The sequence below is a fragment of the Melanotaenia boesemani genome, chromosome 15, assembly GCF_017639745.1.
Source record: "Melanotaenia boesemani isolate fMelBoe1 chromosome 15, fMelBoe1.pri, whole genome shotgun sequence".
Classification (NCBI taxonomy): Eukaryota; Metazoa; Chordata; class Actinopteri; order Atheriniformes; family Melanotaeniidae; genus Melanotaenia; species Melanotaenia boesemani.
In genome coordinates, this window is record NC_055696.1 from 8,718,885 (window position 1) to 8,738,623 (window position 19,739).

The following is a 19,739-nucleotide window of genomic DNA, read 5'->3' on the forward strand; positions in this document are numbered from 1 at the left end:
TGCTCACCCACTGTGTCACGGCTAAAATGGAATCACGGTTGTGAGTGGCAGTCTGGGCAATGGAAGCCGCCTTCCTTTGGTCTACTTCTTTGTTGCCAGCATTCACCTCACTTTACCCCTCAGGCAGGTGGATTTGCATGTCTAGATGGGAGAAGGAAGCCATAGAGCGAACATATACACATGTTTGCATTGTCTAAATGTAGAAACAAAAAAAGGCCTGTGGCAGTAGGATACAGTTGCTTCTTAAGCTAACCCCTGCTGAAAAAGAAAAAAAGGTCAAATATTTTCCATTCTAATGGATTCATGCACATGTGTGTACAGCTTGATAATCACAAGGTTTTGAAATATGGCTTTTGCCTTGGTTTAATTTTGGTGAACTTATTTCAGAATTATTTCCCTAAAAGTGGTGAAGTTACACCTATATTTGGTTAGCATGTGGACTAGAAACAGGAACAAGGCTTACGTTTGGTGTCCAGCCAGTCTGAACAGCTTATTCTGCTGGATAAGTTATTTTAGGTTTATTGCTAAGACAAAGGAAGGGGTTTAGAGTTTTGTTTTAAATATAAAGGTTAAGCAGTCCACTTACAAACACATTTTTTTTATCTTGACCTAACTAATATGTGTGCGTGACCATGTGCTGTGTCACAGAATGGTTTGTTTCAGTGTCTAGTGTGCACCGTATTTTGCTAAACATGCCATTACTTGTCGATATTCAATCATAAAATATTTTAGATGACAAACACACATTACAGTACTTCTCAAACTGGGGCCTGTTAACCTGTGAAAACAGCAGTTTCCGTAATAACACCTTAACTGCTTTTTCACAGATATTGTGCTTTTCTGTACCAGAATATAGATACAATCATCAGTTTTGAGGCACATCTTTTGTCTAAGATGTATCTGTTACATTGGCATAGAAAATCAGAAGAGGATGCCTACAGAAAGAAATCCTTCTCTGCACCAAGAGTGTGTGGAGACAAGACAGAGGTCGCTTGTTTTAAATTTCAAAGTTTTTATCTGTGGGTTTTTGCCTCAGTGTCTCAAAGCGGGGGTGGTGGGGGAAAACTCTTCATGAGTTCTTGAAATCTGTAAAAAAAAAAAAAAAATTCTGTCAACACTTAATGTGTAGGTCTTGTCAAATCCTGGCCCCATTTTGCTTATTTAGCAGCTTAGCGTAGCAACTGGCATTTTACAGAGCACTTGATGTTGGTTTTGTAGCAATCAGAGCTGCTACTAAATGTCTTTTAATGAATTTCCACCAAAAATATTTGAGTTATATCACTCTTGGAAATATGTGCTGAACTCACATTAACAATAAACATGTTGCCTAATTTCCAGGTACTTTTAATAACTGCTGTGCTTGTAGTACTTGAAAGCACTTTGAACAATGTGGATCTAATAAGTGGAAATATGTTTGAAAAAGACATTTTGCATTAGTACAATGCATTTTTCTTGCTTGCCCGACCATAAATGATAACATAGTATGTGACTTTATTGAGACTGGTTTTACATCATGTTGCCAGTTTGGGGGTCAAATGTTTACATACTAATGTGTTTGTAAAATATAAGGGCAATTGTTTCTGGCTTTTCTAGCGTCACCAAACCAGCACATCACATGCTTTATGTTGTTGAATGCCTTTCTTGTGTTTTTCAATGATTGCCTTGTGTATTCAATATTTGACTCGTTTCTATTATTAAATGGTCTTAATGTTGCTTTACATCTGTGTGAGAGGTTTTATGGCTTAATTTGTGGATTTAAAACCTGCAAAAGACCAAGAAACACATACACAGATGCAGTGAGTGTGACTGAGATCTCTTGTAAAATATTTAGAAAAGATCCCTATGTAAATGAATGAGGAAAAAAAAGGTCTAATTTTTTCTCGGAAAGGGTGTGGTTTTGTTGTCCAGCAGCTCAGATAACTGTTGTGAAAAGAACCAGCTCCAACGGCAATATTATTTTCATCCTTGATTTGTAATTTTGTAGTCATGTGATCACCGGATCGTCCATTCGTCTTGCTGTAAAAACTCTTCACACATCTGTTGCAGCACGCCTGTGGCAGATATTCCTGTTACTGTGGCTCGGGGTTCATTAAGGGAGTGGCAATATCGACGAGGCAGTATGTGGCATTAAGATTTGTCTTTGTCTTTTCTTTCCTCTCCAAACAGTGTGGCAGAGCAACATATGATTTGGACTGAGAGGACTGACAGCCTTGCCTAGCACCAGGCCTCTGATCAGCCATCTCCACCAGCAAATTAAAGCTTGACCCGCACTTCATCACCAGCCTCACAAGCATCTTCTTAAAAAAAAAAAAAAAAAAAAACGTCATCTAACTGTGAGTATTGGAGTGTTTCTCTTTTTATTTTCTCATTCCCAAGAATAACTTTAAGTAACCATGTCTTGTATAAGAATTAATATTTGATGTTTTACAAATTTTAGCTCAATTCTTCCTCACTGGACGAACCAATCTGTCACTGTCAAATATGGTTTAATTGCAAGAAGCTCAAAATAAATGTGTGCCAGAGGTTTCATTTCTACAGTAGTGATGTCTTCCATGCTGCCAAACATTCATAATTAAATGTTTCATTCATTGAGACTTTGAGTGTAAACAAATAATATATTATTTTTTACACGCCTTTGAAATTTTTCCAACATCAAATGGAGCAAGGCATTTTTAAAAGATTGTTTTAAGGGAGGTGTCCAATAATCTGTTAAACATGATTATTACTCCAGTATGTTTATATGCCAGCTCTTTACTTTTTGCAGCACAGAAAAATTTATAATTTTCACAATTTCCTCCTATCTCATTTTCATTTAGATTAAAATTTATTTTCACCTCACTGAGGAGAGAACCGCCTTAAGTGATCTTCCACTCTGCTCAGCCGGGTCACATTTAGTGTATTCCAAGGATAGTTAGGAAGCACCAACATGGTGAACACATGGCTGACAAAAGAAGCATGTTGTCCTCTAAGCCAGTGCACCACCTAATGGTGGTTGGAGGAATTGCAGAAAAACACCAAATAAAAGAAACTTGGAGTAATTAGATGGGAACCATCTTAATCATCCTTGTGGAAGTTTTAACCAGCAGCTTGAGAAAAGAAATTAGTTCAGATGTTGAAATAACTTGTATCTCTCCTATTTTTAGACTAGATTGAGGAAGCAACCATTGGTTACTATTGTTTTAGCAGTCCTTCAAGATCTGTCTTATGGTTGTTTAGAACAATAAGCAGCAACATTTCTTATTTGACTGGATTCCACATCATGTAGAATTAAATATTAATTTCTTTACATTTTCTTTTCGACATGCATATACTCACAGCTGTTGTTTTCAGTTTGTATATGAGCAGAAATTTATTGCTACTAAAATCTTCATTTAATTCAGCTTGTCGATGATTGTGTATGTCGAGCTTTTTCAGTTTGGTGTGTTCCTCTCTACCTGCAGGTGACAGCAGTTGCAAGGGGATGACCGAGCGCATTCATAACATCAATCTTCACAACTTCAGCAATTCTGTACTTGAGACCCTCAATGAGCAGCGCAACCGTGGGCACTTCTGTGACGTGACTGTTCGGATCCATGGAAGTATGCTGCGAGCTCACCGGTGCGTGCTGGCTGCTGGAAGCCCCTTCTTTCAGGACAAGTTGCTCTTGGGCTACAGCGACATTGAGATCCCCTCTGTGGTCTCAGTTCAGTCCATCCAGAAGCTGATTGACTTCATGTACAGTGGGATTTTGCGAGTATCTCAGTCGGAGGCTCTTCAGATTCTCACTGCTGCCAGCATCCTTCAAATTAAGACCGTCATCGATGAGTGCACCCGCATCGTGTCCCAGAATGTGGGTCTGGCAGGTCCAGGAGGGTTCCCTGTTATACCAGGTGATTCTGGTCAGGAAACACCCCGTGGTACTCCAGAGTCTGGCACCTCCGGGCCCAGCAGTGATGCAGAGTCAGGTTATATGCAAGCAACATCACAGCAAAATGTAGATCGTGCATACCCTACCCTGTACTCCTACCCGGGCCTGTCTCTGCAGAACGGCACCCGCGAGCGCCCCCTTTACATCAACCCTATGTCAGCAAATTATGATTCAAGTACTCAGAAGGACCAACAGTCTCAAGATCCACCCTGGATAAACCGTATCCAGGAAAGATCTCAGCAGGTCGATCGCTTCATGTCCACAGCAGAGTCCACTCACTGCCGCAAACAACCCCGACCGGTACGTATACATACAGGAGGGATGCACATAAAGCAGGAGGCCGAAGACGAGTACAGCTGCTATAACGAAATGGGGGACTGCCAAGATGACATTGACCACAGTGAGGGTGTAGAGAGTGAATCCAAGGTTGAAAGTTTTGACTCAGGGGTGAGCTCCTCCATCAGTACAGAGCCAGACACCATGGAGCAGCAGTCGTACCTGACGGGCTATAGTCGAGAAGGTGGTGGAGAAATGCAGCAAGGTGAAGGAGCTCCAGTGCAGATAGAGGTCAATGACTCGTCCCCAGAGCAGGTGCAAAAGACAGAAGATGGGGACACATCCCACAGCACTAGTGACAGTAGCATAATGCAGCCCCTGCCAAATTCAATCAAACTCAGTCCCATGTCGCAGTACATGCGCCAGATAGAATCACACACCAGCAATCTGAGGATGCCGCTCACCGTGACCAGCAATTCCCAAGTGATGGGCACTGCTGGAAGCACCTTCCTGCCCACACTCTTTCCTACACAGCCGGCTAGAGACCACAAGCCTTTCCTTTACCTTCCTGGCCAACAGCAACCCCAATTTGTTGCAGTGCCGCCTCCTGCAATGCCATCATACCCGAACACCATGTCGGTACAGCAAGCGCCAGCTCAACAGCAACAGGCTGCAGGAGGGATTGGTCAGGGGGAAAAGAAGCCCTATGAATGCACTCTCTGCAGTAAAACCTTTACTGCAAAACAGAACTACGTCAAACACATGTTTGTCCATACCGGTAAGTCAACATTTGTCATTTGAAATTAAGAAACTTTATACAAGTTACAAAGCTCAATTAAATGATTGTTTTAGTCATAATTACTGTGAGTCATAGCTGGGCCAGATGTTGACAGGCTACCAAGGTTTGGCATTTGAGATGCATTTGAGAGACATCAGGGAACACAAAGTACAACCAACCTACAGTACCCCAAAACTGTGATGGTCAGAAGTTAAAAATAGCAAAAAAGCAGGCTCTTGAGATGGCATTTAATTTGTCCCTCATGAGCTACTGTCGTCCTGATACAATCTGTTGAAGGAGTGGATAGGAATTCTCCACCATATAAATAAGTCATTTCCACAATTCCACAAAAAAATTGGCCTCATGATTCTGAATGATAAAGTCTGATCCAGTGTCCAGTGTTGTTGATGATGTTTATTAATAGGAAGATACAGACTGCTGTGGGCTGCAACACGCAAACAACAAACAAGCAAACAAGCTCCATTATTAGCCACTAACAGCTGTAAAATCAGTCCTTACCAAATCACTCCGTCTTCTTTATACACACACAAATTGAAAACATGAAGAGAACCACTCCCTAAACTTCCAACCAATCAGAGATATTAAAAGAGATGCGTCATCATTCACTGCATTGATTAAGCTTCTGACATGTTCAATGACACTCTGTAAATGTCACTACAACAGTAATACAATATTTTTATTTCAGCTGAACTAATTTTGTGAGCAAAGTATCAACATGATAGTTTCATGTAAAGTGTCACTTTCTGTTACAATATTAACTACGCTGACCCATATAAACCATACAAAACTAATATATTGATAGTTTGTTATTGATTATGATGAACATAGACGATCAGAGCCTGTCCCACTCACCAATCTTCTGTTGGTGTGTTGTCTTCAATTTTGCCTCACACTCAAATTTAACAGACAAATGTGCTTGCCCAGATCCTTCTTTTTTTCATATTTATTATTTTGGTTGTGGTAATTTTATGTTTATTTTATTTATCTATTTAATGTTTGGTTTCTCCTAAATCATCCTATCAAAAGGAAAGCACATTATCTCGATTAAAAACAGAACTGATTAAATCTGCTGAGCTCATCTTTATCATGCAAATCAAGTTCAAATTAGTATGTGGATTTATTAAATTCTAACAATGTGCTTTAAAGTATACAGTATAGAGTTGAAACCAGATGCGAAGCAGAAGCTCAGTTTCACATTTTGTGACTATTTCACCAACAGCAACAGTCACATTTCTTCCATTAAATAATATAGGAAAAATCACGTATTTACTTAATTAACCTAATTACAAACCTGAGTAAAAATTGCCCTAACAATTACATCCATTAGGTCACAGCTGACTAGCATCCTTGTTTCATTTGTATTGAACGTACAATGCTAGTAGAGTTCTCATGCAGCAGATCATTCTCTGCGTGCTGCTTTTTCCTCGCAATGACGGCCCTATCAATCACATACTGGGGAAATCATCATCACAGAAAGAAAGAATTAAATATCATATAATTAGAAGATTCGATAAAAATTGCCTACTCAAACAGCCATCATTATTCCTTTCAGTCCATTTCATGGCCAGAAGCATTTGTTGTATGACAGCTACTTACACAGTTGTGAATCAGAGTTGATGTATTGAAAAGAAGAAATCATGGATGGATAGACTTGATCTGAACATTCCACACAGCTAATGATGGATTACAGTTGCTTTTTTTTAATGCACATATTAGTAAGAATCTAAGGAATGTGACTGTCATTAATAAAAAACATAGGCTCCTGGGTAAATACAGTGCATCTAACACATACACATTGCTTTAGAAAATGAACAAAATGTGTCAAGTGTTCACAAAGCAACTCACTGCACCCCAGTCAAATGTGTTAAAAGATGGTGGACTCAATATTAGTGATAGCTGCTGCAGAGGAAACATGCCATTTACTGCAATCAAAAACCTGTCAGCAACATAGAGGCACCTTTTCAATAGTATGACTCACTGTGATGCAGATATGCTGGTTTGAGCAGGAGAGTCATACCTGTTACAGTGTGTACAGTATGCTCTGGCACTACACTGCTGATGTGTATGTGGCCCTGAAATCCGACCATCTTCTGGATCAGATGAAGGGGAAAAGTAATAAAGCAATAGTATCAATTATTGGCTTCATTAAATCAAAGCAGGAAGCTTCTCATTAATTCATTCAGAGCAGCAGAAAACAACAGACATACAGGACTTCATTAGCTCGCATGGCTCAACTCTTCCCGTGCTATTTGGAGTAATACCAGGCTCTTCTTCTACCCATTAGCTTTGTCCTTGTATTTTATTAATGTTTATATTTTCCACCCCATAAATCAGCACTTATTCTTATGTAACATGAACTTGCATTATAAGAAAATGGCAGCAGTTTCAGATAGTTACATAAATTATTTTGTTTCAGAATTGTATTAAAATAGCTTCAGTGTAGGTTTTCAGATTTTACTCTTTTACTTTTCTGTTGCTGTAAATATATTTCTATAATTTTATAAATGCACTGTTTTGAAAGGGTTTTATAGTCTTTACATTGCCATAATTGCATTAGGCTACCTATAATAAAAACCTTGCCTTTACACTATTGCAGCATGCAGCTCTTAGTGTAAGCATAACCAAAACGAAGCCAGTACAGGTTTAAATAATTCTAGCCTGAGGTATGTTCCTGTACTGGAAAAGTAACATTGTTGGCTTGAGGCTCCTGATGTTTCTACACAAGTTCAAGTCAGATGATCCTGCCACATTGTCTATGTGGTACCAAGAGCCTGTTGGCTGTGTTCCAGGAGAATAAAAAAAATCTAAATTTGTCTTGACTCAGTTCCAAACTAGCCTACTAATTTGCTCCATTTTTTGTCTTTAATAAACAGACATGCACTGATTTACACACAGCAACATAAGCACCCTGAAATCTTTCATTAAAAGTGACCGCACCACACAGATTTTGACATTTCAGTGAATGCCCCCATCAGGCTGGCTGTTTACACGATGAACAGATGGAGCTAAATTAGCTTTAGAAAAAGAAGTGGAAATCAAATGGGGAGGTAAAGATTCAAAACAATTTCCCAGGAGTGATGCAAATATGCCACTTTTTTCTAAAACTGAAGCATAAATTTAACATTCAGCTATGGTGCCTGTGAAAGCCTCATTTTATGTATAAAAGATTTGTACACATGGCAACAGAGTTACATCACAAGATTTCAATAATTCATTCAGATGTCGTCCAAAAATAGAAAACAAATGCTAGGTTTTTTCTTTTTATCTTGAGGCACTTTTCCTATCCACTCATTTAACCCTTGAATGCTTTTTGTTTTGTATGTACATCCAGGTGAGAAGCCTCATCAGTGCAGCATCTGCTGGCGCTCGTTCTCCCTTAAGGATTACTTAATTAAACATATGGTGACACACACAGGGGTTCGGGCCTACCAGTGCAGCATCTGCAACAAGCGTTTCACCCAGAAGAGCTCTCTTAACGTCCACATGCGGCTGCACCGTGGAGAGAAGTCCTATGAGTGCTACATCTGCAAGAAGAAGTTCTCACACAAGACCCTGCTGGAGAGGCACATGGCCCTGCACAGCACAGCCAGCGCCATCACAGGGCTGTCAGGGAGCGCAGGTACCCAGGGCCCAGTTTCCATTCCCATACCTATGGCTGTCCCTGAGCCTGGACCTGGAGTGGTGGCCCTCGCCATGCCAGTAAGTGGGGGTGCTGGAGTAGGGGCTGGGGTAGGAACAGGAGTGGGTGTAGCTGCAGAAGCAAGCTGCCAAGAAGGGACCACCTACGTGTGCTCCGTCTGCCCTGCCAAGTTCGACCAAATGGAGCACTTCAATGACCACATGCGAATGCATGTCTCCGATGGATAAGTACAGATAAATAAACTTCTTTAAAAAAGAATGACATACAAAATGGCACTAGATTTTCCTTTTCTTGTTTTGAGGTATGAAGAGTAATGAGTATAGACACTGGCACATTAAGTTTCCCAAAAAAAAAAAAGGTTTTTTCTTTTTTTTCTGTTATTCTAAAAGAAAAAAAAAGATGGTGGCCTTAAGGCTTAGTAGTTTGATATTGATCTACTGGATGGATCCTAACTACAGGCCTCTAAATGTATGCTTTCCTAAAATACTGATTTATGTGTTGAACACTACCGAAAGGCCTACGAAAGAAACACATACACACAAACACACCTTTAGTGTAGATAAGTCTGAATGACTATAAATGAGCAAATATGTTTGAGCATTTGTGTATTTGCATATGTTTGTCTGTTGTTCTAGTGTGTGAGTGTGTGTGTGTGTGTGTGTGTGTGTATGTACATTGCCATGAAACATAAATCATGGCAGTTGTGAACCCATACTGACCAGTTTGGAAACTATAGATGTCCAAGCTTACTGTGGTATAATTTACAATGACAATAACAAAAGAAAAAAAAGAAAAAAAAAAAAAGAAAAAAAAGTCATCTGGGGTTGGGCTACATATTCCCTCTAAAAATACTGATGGTCACAAGATTGCCTTCTTATATCAAATAAAAAAAGGAGAGTAGTTAATTTGACACTGGGTTTTATTTATTCCTATGGTATTAAGGGATTATAATGCAGCTGTTGTCAAGGTACCAATTTTAATCATTTTACTGAAATGTAACTTCCTGTCAGAGAGGATGGGGAAAGCTATTCCTCATGTATTTTCTGATTATTGTCCATGTATTTTAATCATCAAGATAACGTTTACTAAATTTGGCGTGTTGATGAGACAGTATTTGAGCAAAAATATGTTTCTTTTTTTCTGAAGTTTGGAGTTTAACTCATTTGCATACACTGCCACTTAATACCCTAAAAGACTGTTAAGGCTAGTAAACCTCTTCCATTGCAAAACAGAAGAAAAAAAGAAAGATCCTTTTGCTGATGATTTTTTTGCTGAGGATTTTTTTTTTTTTTTTTTTTTGGCCTTTTATATTCACAGTTATGGCAGTCTGAAATATGCGACTAAACTCTTTCTTCATAACTGCTGCTCTTCAACTTGCACCCGACTGTTATGGGATATAGATTTGGAAAAAAAAAAGATTTGTCACTTCAACTGTTGTTGGCATTGAGCAGCCTGCATGGTTCATAATGTCATAATTAAATTTACAGTCTTTTGTGGGTTTAGGCTAGTTGATGATTGGAACAGTGTTGTGAAAGATGGGGTAATCTAATTTTAATCAAGTTTCAAATCAAAAGAAATAGTCACCGTTCTTAGAAGGCGCGCATTACCTGTTCATTACAACTGCAAAGCTATTTCAGCAGGTGAGAGGCAAGTGCATCACTCTTCATGTATTGACTCTCCCTGAGGGCTCAAATGGCATGCAGCGTTTTGAAAGGAAATACAGCCTGAAACCAAAACAAGTCACTCCATCAATCGATATTACACTGTTTCATGATATACCACAAGTTGCAGATGGACTGTGTAGACAATAGCTTACATTCCTGATTTAGTAATACCTAGACACAGCAAATACAGAATACACCTGGAGACTTGTCTGTGCAAGTTGTCATCCATGCATCGCATCACTTATGGCTAATTTTGAATATTTTTAATTATTTTATATTGCTTTTTATTCAGAATAAGTCACACACAGACACACACATGCAACTGCCTGCAACTGCAATCTGAAGGATTTGCTTGTTTAAGTGAGCAAACACTTTCGTAGTTGTGTAATTAAGAGAATAACGAACTGCATACGTGGGTCTTTAAATGACCAGCTGTCAATTAAAAAAAAAACAACAAAAAAACAGTGCTACTTTGCACATTTTCTTAAAATGCCTGTGCTTAATATTTAATCATTTTCCTTAAATGAACTTTCTTTTATTCAATTTTAAATGAAAAAAAAAAACACTTTTTTATCTTGATAAATGGACTGCATTATTTTCTTGCATATATGTTGCACTGCTTAAACCAATAAGTGCACTACTGTTAACAGAGATATTATAGTTTAAGAAAAAGTTTTTTGTTTTTTTTGCATTCGGTTGTAGAGTTCACATTTAATAGAATAGCTTTGTTCCAATTTCTTCATCAAATATTTCAGCAATTCTTGGCTTTTGTTATCGCTTGCTGATACCTACAGTATATTCTTGTGCCGTTTTAATGCAAGCATTTATCTTTATTTAAGCTATTATGTGTGCTCATTTGTGTTTTAAACTTTGAATTCTATGGATTCAGTTCCCTATAAGAGTTTATTTGATTGCATTTCTTTAGAAAAAGTGCAAAATTTTCCTATGAGAACATCCAAGCCAAACAACATAAACAGTATAACATCAACAGTAATAATAAACAACTCCCATCCAACTCCTCTAATATTGACTATTGTTATATCATTAATAATATTCTTATAATGTGTGTGTGTGTGTGTGTGTGTGCGTGTGTGTGTGTGTGTATGATATGTGTTTCCTAGAACAACTTTGTGTGAGTTTAAAGGTTTAGGAAGGTGATGGAATGCAGCTTCTTTGATATCTGTCTATCACTTGTACACAATTATGTCCCTTCCTTGGTGTTTGTATGTCTGTGAGTGTCTGTGTGTGGTAAATAGCCTAATCAAATAGTTGATAAGTGGAATATCTCAACTGTAGGGCTTCCTTTGCAATATGCAGCGCTGGTATTATGAGAAACAGCTCTCCAAACATTTTGGGCTAAAAAGGCACCTGTAACAATTGTTCTGAGATTTGACTAAAGCTTAGGTCTAGTACTGTCAACTTTGTTGTACCAGTTTGGAGAAGTGAGGTTGAACATTTCAGAGCTGTGTAGAGTCCGTTTGATAGAACCTTGTGGTGATTCTGTAATTTGGCTTTTCTCTAGCTAAAGGATATATATATATCTATATATATATATATATATATAGATATATATATATATATATATATAATTTGAGGTTAGTCCTCAGTAAAAGTAGCACATTACTGAACATTTGATTAGGCATGTCCCTGTGGTGTGTATATAAGCCTAAACTGTATGGTTCCTGTTTGTAGCTGTTGTTGCCAGGATGGCAATTTTGCTGCATGCTAGTGCTATATTTGTCTCTACACAGCACGTGGAGGGTAATCTCATGCCTTAACAGACAATGCACTAAATAGAATATGTAAGCAACTGCCGAGATCTCTTTCCAACAATATTGCCACTTGTATGGCACACAGCTCATGGCGTTAGTGTTTGTTGTCCGTTCAAGTGAAACACTGCCAAACTATCATCATCACTTCTTAAACAGCAAAAGGCAGAGATGTTGAATTGAACTGTTTCAGTGCAATAAGTATATTCAGTAATTTAGCATTCCTTCATGGCACCTAAATTTTACGTATTTGTGTGAACACATTTATCAAATGCACTATTGACTGTAGCTAGATGAGTACAACCAGCTTTGTGGTATCATTGGTCTAAACAGTAGATTAAGTAGCTTGACGTTGGTTTTTTAAATATTTAATTTCACAATTACACTATCAAATGTTCCTCTATCACATTTTTTTGGAATAACAAAAGTAGCCAATCTTAACGTGAGCTGGGCGAGGGCTAAAAACTCCTCCCATCTTCGGTTGACTTCTTGTATCATAGGGTGTGTGATAGCAGACCAGGCTTGGAAGGATAAGAACCTTTGCTCCAGTGTGTCATAATGTGCTAACAGCGTAACCCCACCCTCCCCTTGCTGCATCAGCATCACGTGCCCTTCACTGTCCATAGTTATATATTCCTTATATTTCCTCGGCTTCTCGTTGTGGTGCTTAATTCTCTTCTCTCGATGTTGCAGAAAAGTCGATTAAAAGTTGTTGCAACATTATCCAGAAAAATAAGTCCTTATCTAAAATGTGCTTCTTCTAGTTGTAGGTATAGACTTTCTGTTTGCAAAGTGTGCAGATATTTTCCAGAATAAAACATATTTGAAAAAGTAGATGATAGCCTTGAGCCTGCAGCTGTTTGTATTGTGTTTCAAATATATTCCTGTTTATGTTTTGTTTATCTTAGCGTAGAGACACAGGGTCTACAGTACATTGTTGTCCTTGCAGTAAGTTTAATAAATTGTTAAACTTATTTATTTATTTTATGATTCCCCATGCTTTTGCTCTGGTGGCCATAGTGGTGTTGATCATAGCTTCATGCAACTGGATAAAGGATTGTTGGTTATTTTTTGCCGTTTACTATATGCTTTGCATTGGGATGAAACAATGAAACAAGGAAATGGAAGGTAGAAATGATTAAGGTAATTTTGTGCGAAGAACAGGGTCGTTTTTAATTCTGATAAGCATGTGTTTGTCTTTGTGTTAATCTTTCGGTCTGTCTCCACACATTTTAAGTCAGATGTTTTTATTTAGGCAAGTCAGAAAGTGAAAAGTAGAATACAGAAAACACCATCCAGATAATACGTAACTTGCATTTTCATCCTTCCACAGTACACCTAAGAGTGAGATAAATAACGTCTTACAAATGTTCTATATATATTTTAAGTGTCACCATCTCCACACAGAGAAAGTTTTCAAATAGTTTGATAAAATCCTAACTGCAGCGAGAGTATACAATACCTTTTGTGATATAGGGAATATGCCTATCAAGTGCCTATCAGTACATACTGCAACTATACAAAATATTCATAGTTTTTCTCTCCTACATTGCACAAATACAGTATATACACAATGGACTATTAAAAATATACTATTTATACTATTACTGCTGAAACCCGTTGGTTGCGAGTGCAGCCTAAGAGAACCCTTTAAAATACCTGAAATGTTTTATTTATATACAGTAAAAGCTTCATCTGCAAGTTTATTTTTCTTTTTATGTATATTTTTAACCATCTGGAGGATTCAAAGATTCAAAATGCAATCACAGCCTGGTGTGAGTAAACTCTGTAAATGCTGAGTAGTCTTAGATGATAACACACTACTAAATATATTTTCTTTTTCGTTCACATTGCTCTCTATCTCTTTGCATACACACACACGTACATATATATATCTAGATATATATATGTATAAATTTCATTTTTTTGCCATCTGCAAACAAGCCATATACTGGAAAGTACTGTACGTTTGGAGAAAAAGGGTAGTGGCAATATGTAAGCAGCAGGGGGAGTTGCATGGCAGCAGGAGGAGTTTACACACCTGCCTGTCAGTCTCAGTAAAAATCAAAATTCAGTCTTTGGATATTTTCTAATCTCTTGGTTGGTAAATATTGCCATTTTGAAGATTATAAAAACATCTATGCGCATGGCAGTAATTTCATCCACTGGTGCTATTTTTTTTGTTTAATGAATGAGATGGTTTGCAGTCTGTAGGAGCAGGAAGCTGCTTTTACCTGCTCTCTTGGTTTCATAAGTACACTGTGTGTGCTTTGATGAAAGGCTGCTACACATGCAAGCCAATGCCCAGTTTCCCCACAGTGATCATTTAAGTTTTGTATTACCTGACATCCTTGTATTTTATTTACAAATTGAAGTTGCAAAGAGCAAGCAAGCAATGTGGGTGGAAAAAAAGAAAAGGAAAATAGTTATTAATCAAACACTCAATTGGCTGATTTATATAACTTGGAGACAGAATGATATTTCAAATTGAGCGTTTTGGCTATAGATGAACACAGTTTTGCATCCACAACGGTCTGTAAATGGTTGGAAGAACAGCATGAAAACAATTCACAGAAAGTACGTTAGAATTTAAAAAAGAAAAAAAAAAAACGAAAAACATAAATCAAGTTTTAGGAATGAGTGGCTTCAATATAAAAGGTTTTGGGATGGCTTATTATTCTGTCCCCAGTGGACTAATTACCACAGTTTTCTCTCTAACCTTCTCCAGTTTAGTTGCTTTGCCAATTTCTGGGAGGGGTGCACTTTTAAATTATACCACTGTTGTTAAATTAGAAGTGTGAAATATAGAAAAGCAAAAAGACAGCCTTTTAATATGAGACTTTTTTTGACGACTCACGTGGCAAACCACAAGCAAGTGATTGTCTTTTTAATCTTTAAATCCTCCATAAAGAATAGTTTTCAAATAAATAGGAGAAAACAGCTATGATTAACAAAGACACACATAGTTTCATAGACATGTAATGTTGAAATGAAGCGTTAAAGATATAGGCAATGTGATATAGCTAGTCCCTGTCATCCAGCCGTCACTCTGACATACTCAGAAACAGCATCTGTTTAGATTTTACAAATATCCAGGTCATGTTTAGCTTTTGAGCTTTACAAACAGCTATATTAAGAATAAAGCTATAACAACAACTAGATTATATTCACTGCAAAGCTTTCTCAGAACATGCAGTTATTCCACTATCCATGATGTTTTTAATTAGACATCATCTCAGATTAGTCCGAAGCATACAGTCCTGTCTGTCCTGCTCTCTCCTGTAGAGGTTTACTTTGTTTTTAACATAGCAAACCCCCCCCCAACGATAACCGAATCTTTCATTATCACAGTAATGAGAGGATTCAGACAGGTTTTAGCCTCAGAAGACTAAACACCAAGCCTCTTGTGTTCTCAGTCAGTGCAGTCTTTTTTTGGCTTAGTTCAGCTTGATGAGACAATTAAGTTTTAAAGTGTGCAGCAGCGTAACTAAAAAAAATGCATTCCTGTCGAAGTCCAGCGCATTCCAACTCCTAGTCTGGCACTTGCTTTCCACACTTAAGAAACACAATATTATGCAGAATTTCCAGCGCTTAATGGTTTAAAAATCTGTTGCATATTTCATTATGTGATACAGATACTTTCAATCATACCCATGTCAAGTAAAATTAATATTTCCCCCAAAACTCTTGTTTTTTTTTTTTGTTTTTTTTTTAATCACACCGTGCTATTCACATTCAGATTTTGCTACGAGATCACAAGCCTCCTAAGCTTTGAGCACACCTTATGCTTGTGTGGACTGGTTTCATAGACAAACCGTGATATCACTCTGTATCTCTGCGCGTTCTTTTATTAGGGAGAAAATTTTAATTTTACTAATTAAAAAGAGAAGTCAAAGCTCGTTGTCTCTGCCATCACTGCAGGTTTTGATTAACACGTTCATAAAGGGGTGGTGATTTGCAAAGCAGGGCCATGCTAATCATTAGGAGTTACATAGACAATAAAAACTCTTCTGGATAAAATTTGTTTTGTCAAACCAAAGAAGGTTAGGATAATTTAAGTTTTGGAGAAATTAACTTTTTAATGTGTGTGGGGTTCCTGCGATTGGACTTGATTGCTGTAGTTTTTATTTCTTTATTTTTCTTCTCTTGGCAGGGTGCTTGTGAAATTGCGCATGTGTTTTGTCACCTGGATCAGTTATTTATAGTTTTGTGGTTGTGTTAATTTGCCTATTGTAGACCAAAATAGTTTTTTTTTGTTTGTTTGTTTGTTTTTATAAGAAATGCAACAAAACATAAAAAATGAATCCAACACAGTAGCTGTGATGTAAACTCTGGCATGTTGAAAAATGTTTAAGATTGTAAATGTTGCATTGTTCCTCTGGCAAATCATAATACTCAGAAATCATTGGTTATGTCTTTCACACAGACAAACATCACATTTAGCAAATCAGCGTACACCTTTTCACCTTCATGTGGGATTACATCTCGGTTTGTCTGATAGGTTTGTTTTTCTTTTTTTTTTTTTTGCAAGAGCAGTTTTCTTCAAATATTGGCACTGTCTAATATTTTAAAGCTGTCCCAGAAAAAATAATCTGACATTGTGACTTAGAGTACATTCAGCCATTTATACTTGAGATGGACCAAGATGTTAAGTTTGCACATATTTGTGAGGTGTTTATTTAAGCCAAAAAAACAAAAAAAAAAAAAAAAAGGAAAGAGAAAAATGACACAGCATTTAGCCTCAACAGTTCAAGTCACATTTAAATGAATTCAAGAAAGCATCAGAGCCAGCCATCACCACAAGATTTAAAAAAAAAACAACAAAAAACTATGTTGAAACCAAAATGTAAGATGGATTTAACCATCAATGTGGTCCAAAAACACGATTAATTATCTTTTATCAAAGTTTTTTTTCTTTTTTTTTGTAATAACACACATGATGTGCAAGAAGAATGTAAAGCATTTGTTAAATTTTTATATTTGGTCATGGATAATATTTCATCACTGTAAGGTCTGATTTGTGGTGAATCTGCTGTATACTTTTCATCCTGTGGTTTCAAAATAGGAAAATGAATTACTGTAATTTAGGCAATGTTTAGTTCCTGGGCCGAAGATCTTAACATTGTAAATCAGAAATTTTCATGTACCCGAATGATAAAAAGCAGCTTTCTTTTTTTTTTTTTTTTTTTTTCTTTTTCAGCTTACAGGCTTTTTGCAGCCATATCATGTATGTAGATGCTTCAGTAAACATGCACTTGAGATGTCCTTTTAAATATGTGTACATTTTGTTTGGCTTTTTTTTTTTTGCTATACTACTTTGATATTTTCCCCACAAATTATTTCTTGGATCTAGTTCTGAACTTGGCAGAAGTGGAGCTGTTGTAGTAAAGGTAGTTAACATCAAAACTAAGCAACCCTGAAATATATGCTGCAGTAATGTGTTTTCAGTTTGTTTTTTGATAATTTATGCTCCAAGTTGGTTTGTGTTTTAATATTATTATTATTATTGTTATGAAACAAGCTTGTTTGAAATGTATTGACTGCTGTTTTGAAATAGGGGATAAAGTTGTGTTTTTTTATGTATGTGCAAGGATGTTTTTATATTATGATTTGTCAAACACTGGACTGGAGTGAGTTTTCCAACATTTCCAAGTTGAGAGATCTATTTGACAGACATAACTGCACAGACAACACCCGTTAACACACGTGAGCCGACAGACGAAGCTCATCCTCCTAGCTGCATGGTGGGGAGGGGTGCTGCCAGCCTCCCATTCAAAATATGAGTCACTAGGCTGTAAAAGGTTAAGATGGTGACTTTGTGCTAGTTAATTGCACTCACTGGGTGAGGGGTTATACAGGGAAAATCTGTTAGGGTTTTCCTTCCAAATTGGTGCATGGTATATAAACAGGTGACAGTTTTGTTTTGCTTCTAAAGAAACAAGGAGTGCTCTGTTAAATGTTCAGAAAAATTATAAAGGGACACCACTTCACATCTAAGCAGTTATCATATTCACCTGGTATATTCTTTCTATGGTAGAGCAGATTGTGTCTCATACCAAACACCACTTCTCAAACCAGAAAAGAGATTTGCACTAGACTGATTTTGGTCTTCTTCTATCAAAAGCAATATAATTCACTCTACACGTTTCTGAATCATAGTCTTGGACAGTTGCTGAGTAAATGGTGATATTTGACAATTTGTATTTGTAGTCAAAGGTACCGAATCAGTCACCTTCTCGAATGCGCATCCACATATTGTCCATAGCAGTTTTTTTTTTTTAGTTTTTTTTTTACCCGCACTACCCTGAGTATTTGCATCCAGAATTGAGGGGCATTAAAACTGTTGTTTCCTCCTGTGATCGTTTTCGACTAATCATACAGCTCTTAACAGATGTGAAGTGGGAGATAGAATGTTGCGTGAAAAAAAAAAAAAGAAAAACACACAATGATTCAGTGTCAGTCGTCTTCATCACACAGCTTGCAACATGTATGAAGAAAAACACAAATGCCAAAAGATAAAACCCAGCTGTCCACTGTCAGGCACACCCCTCCTATAAAACCACTGGTCTTAGATCTCTGCGTATTTGGTCACTTTGAGTGCTTTTTTTTTTTTTTTTTTTTTTTAAATCTCTCTCTGAGATGTTACAAAAGATGCTTTAAGTGAATCACTAATGAAATACTTCTTAGAGGGAAAAAAATCTGAAAAATGCACATCATTGGCTACTTATGTAGAAATCTTTGTCCACCAAAATGCATCTTATTTGACCCTTTTTCAGCATAGTCATCTACAAAAAACCCACAGTTAATGACCTCCATGTCATTATTTTGTTGATGGATAAGTGTCCAATTTACAATCATTCAGAAACAGTAAGACTTCTCCATTTTATCTGGATGTAGTGGCTTTCCTGTTTTTCACCGCTTTGTGGTGTTATTGAAAGATGTTGCAGTTTGTCTAAATATGTTGCGTGTTAGAGGAAGCATAAGTATGTGCCTTCTTGTAATCTCCTTGGTGAGCTTGTTATTATTGAGAAGCTGAAGCCAGCCAATTGTGTTTGCACTAAAACCAAATTGCTTTTGTGATGTAGACTATTTAAGCAAGCTTGTTGCGTCACTTTAACCGTACAGTATGCATGAGGGTGAAATTGGTAAGTCTAGGGCTAGAGCTCTCATCTGTTGATCTGTAAACCAGTGCAGCTTAGAGGATCTTGTGAATATATCTTGGCTTAGTTTATTGCATTTAGTTTTCAAGTTCATCTCCTTACTCATCAAGTCTTGTTTTTTTTTTTTTTTTTTGTTTGGGTTTTATTTTTCACAGTTTCAACAGTAAAATAAAATAAAAATTGTAAAAAAATAAAAAAAAAATTAAAAAAAATAAAATAAAACATACCATAAATACAGCTTTTTCTTTCACATGCCACAGATAGAGTTACACAACGGCAGAAGAGATATTCATTTTTCTGAATCCATGGGAATGCATGAGTATAAGAGGTCGCCTCAAGACTATTGGTCAAATTCATTTAGGTTGCTTTTAAAACGTGCATTGATTACACTCTTCGTTGACATCTACGAAAGGCCTACATGCTTTGAGTCTTACAATTGCACCTTATTCATGTCAGCTCATGTGGGGGAAAAAAATAAATAAAAAGACAAAAAGGCTGGCAGTGTAATATCTCTGATTTAGCAC

General features: G+C 37.1%; 1 protein-coding gene across 2 annotated transcripts in view; it reads left to right on the top strand.

Annotated features, from left to right (window-relative positions):
* The window catches only part of zbtb20 (zinc finger and BTB domain containing 20), a 115,687-nt gene extending 98,825 nt beyond the window's left edge, over nt 1–16,862 (top strand). For both annotated transcript variants that reach the window (XM_042008221.1, XM_042008220.1), the window contains 3 exons: nt 2,167–2,333; nt 3,441–4,961; nt 8,314–16,862. In XM_042008221.1, coding sequence (XP_041864155.1) covers nt 3,461–4,961; nt 8,314–8,849 — 2,037 coding nt within the window. In that variant the 5' untranslated portion in view covers nt 2,167–2,333; nt 3,441–3,460 and the 3' untranslated portion in view covers nt 8,850–16,862. The remainder of the gene's footprint in view (nt 1–2,166; nt 2,334–3,440; nt 4,962–8,313) is intronic.
* The last annotated feature ends 2,877 nt before the right edge of the window (nt 16,863–19,739 follow it).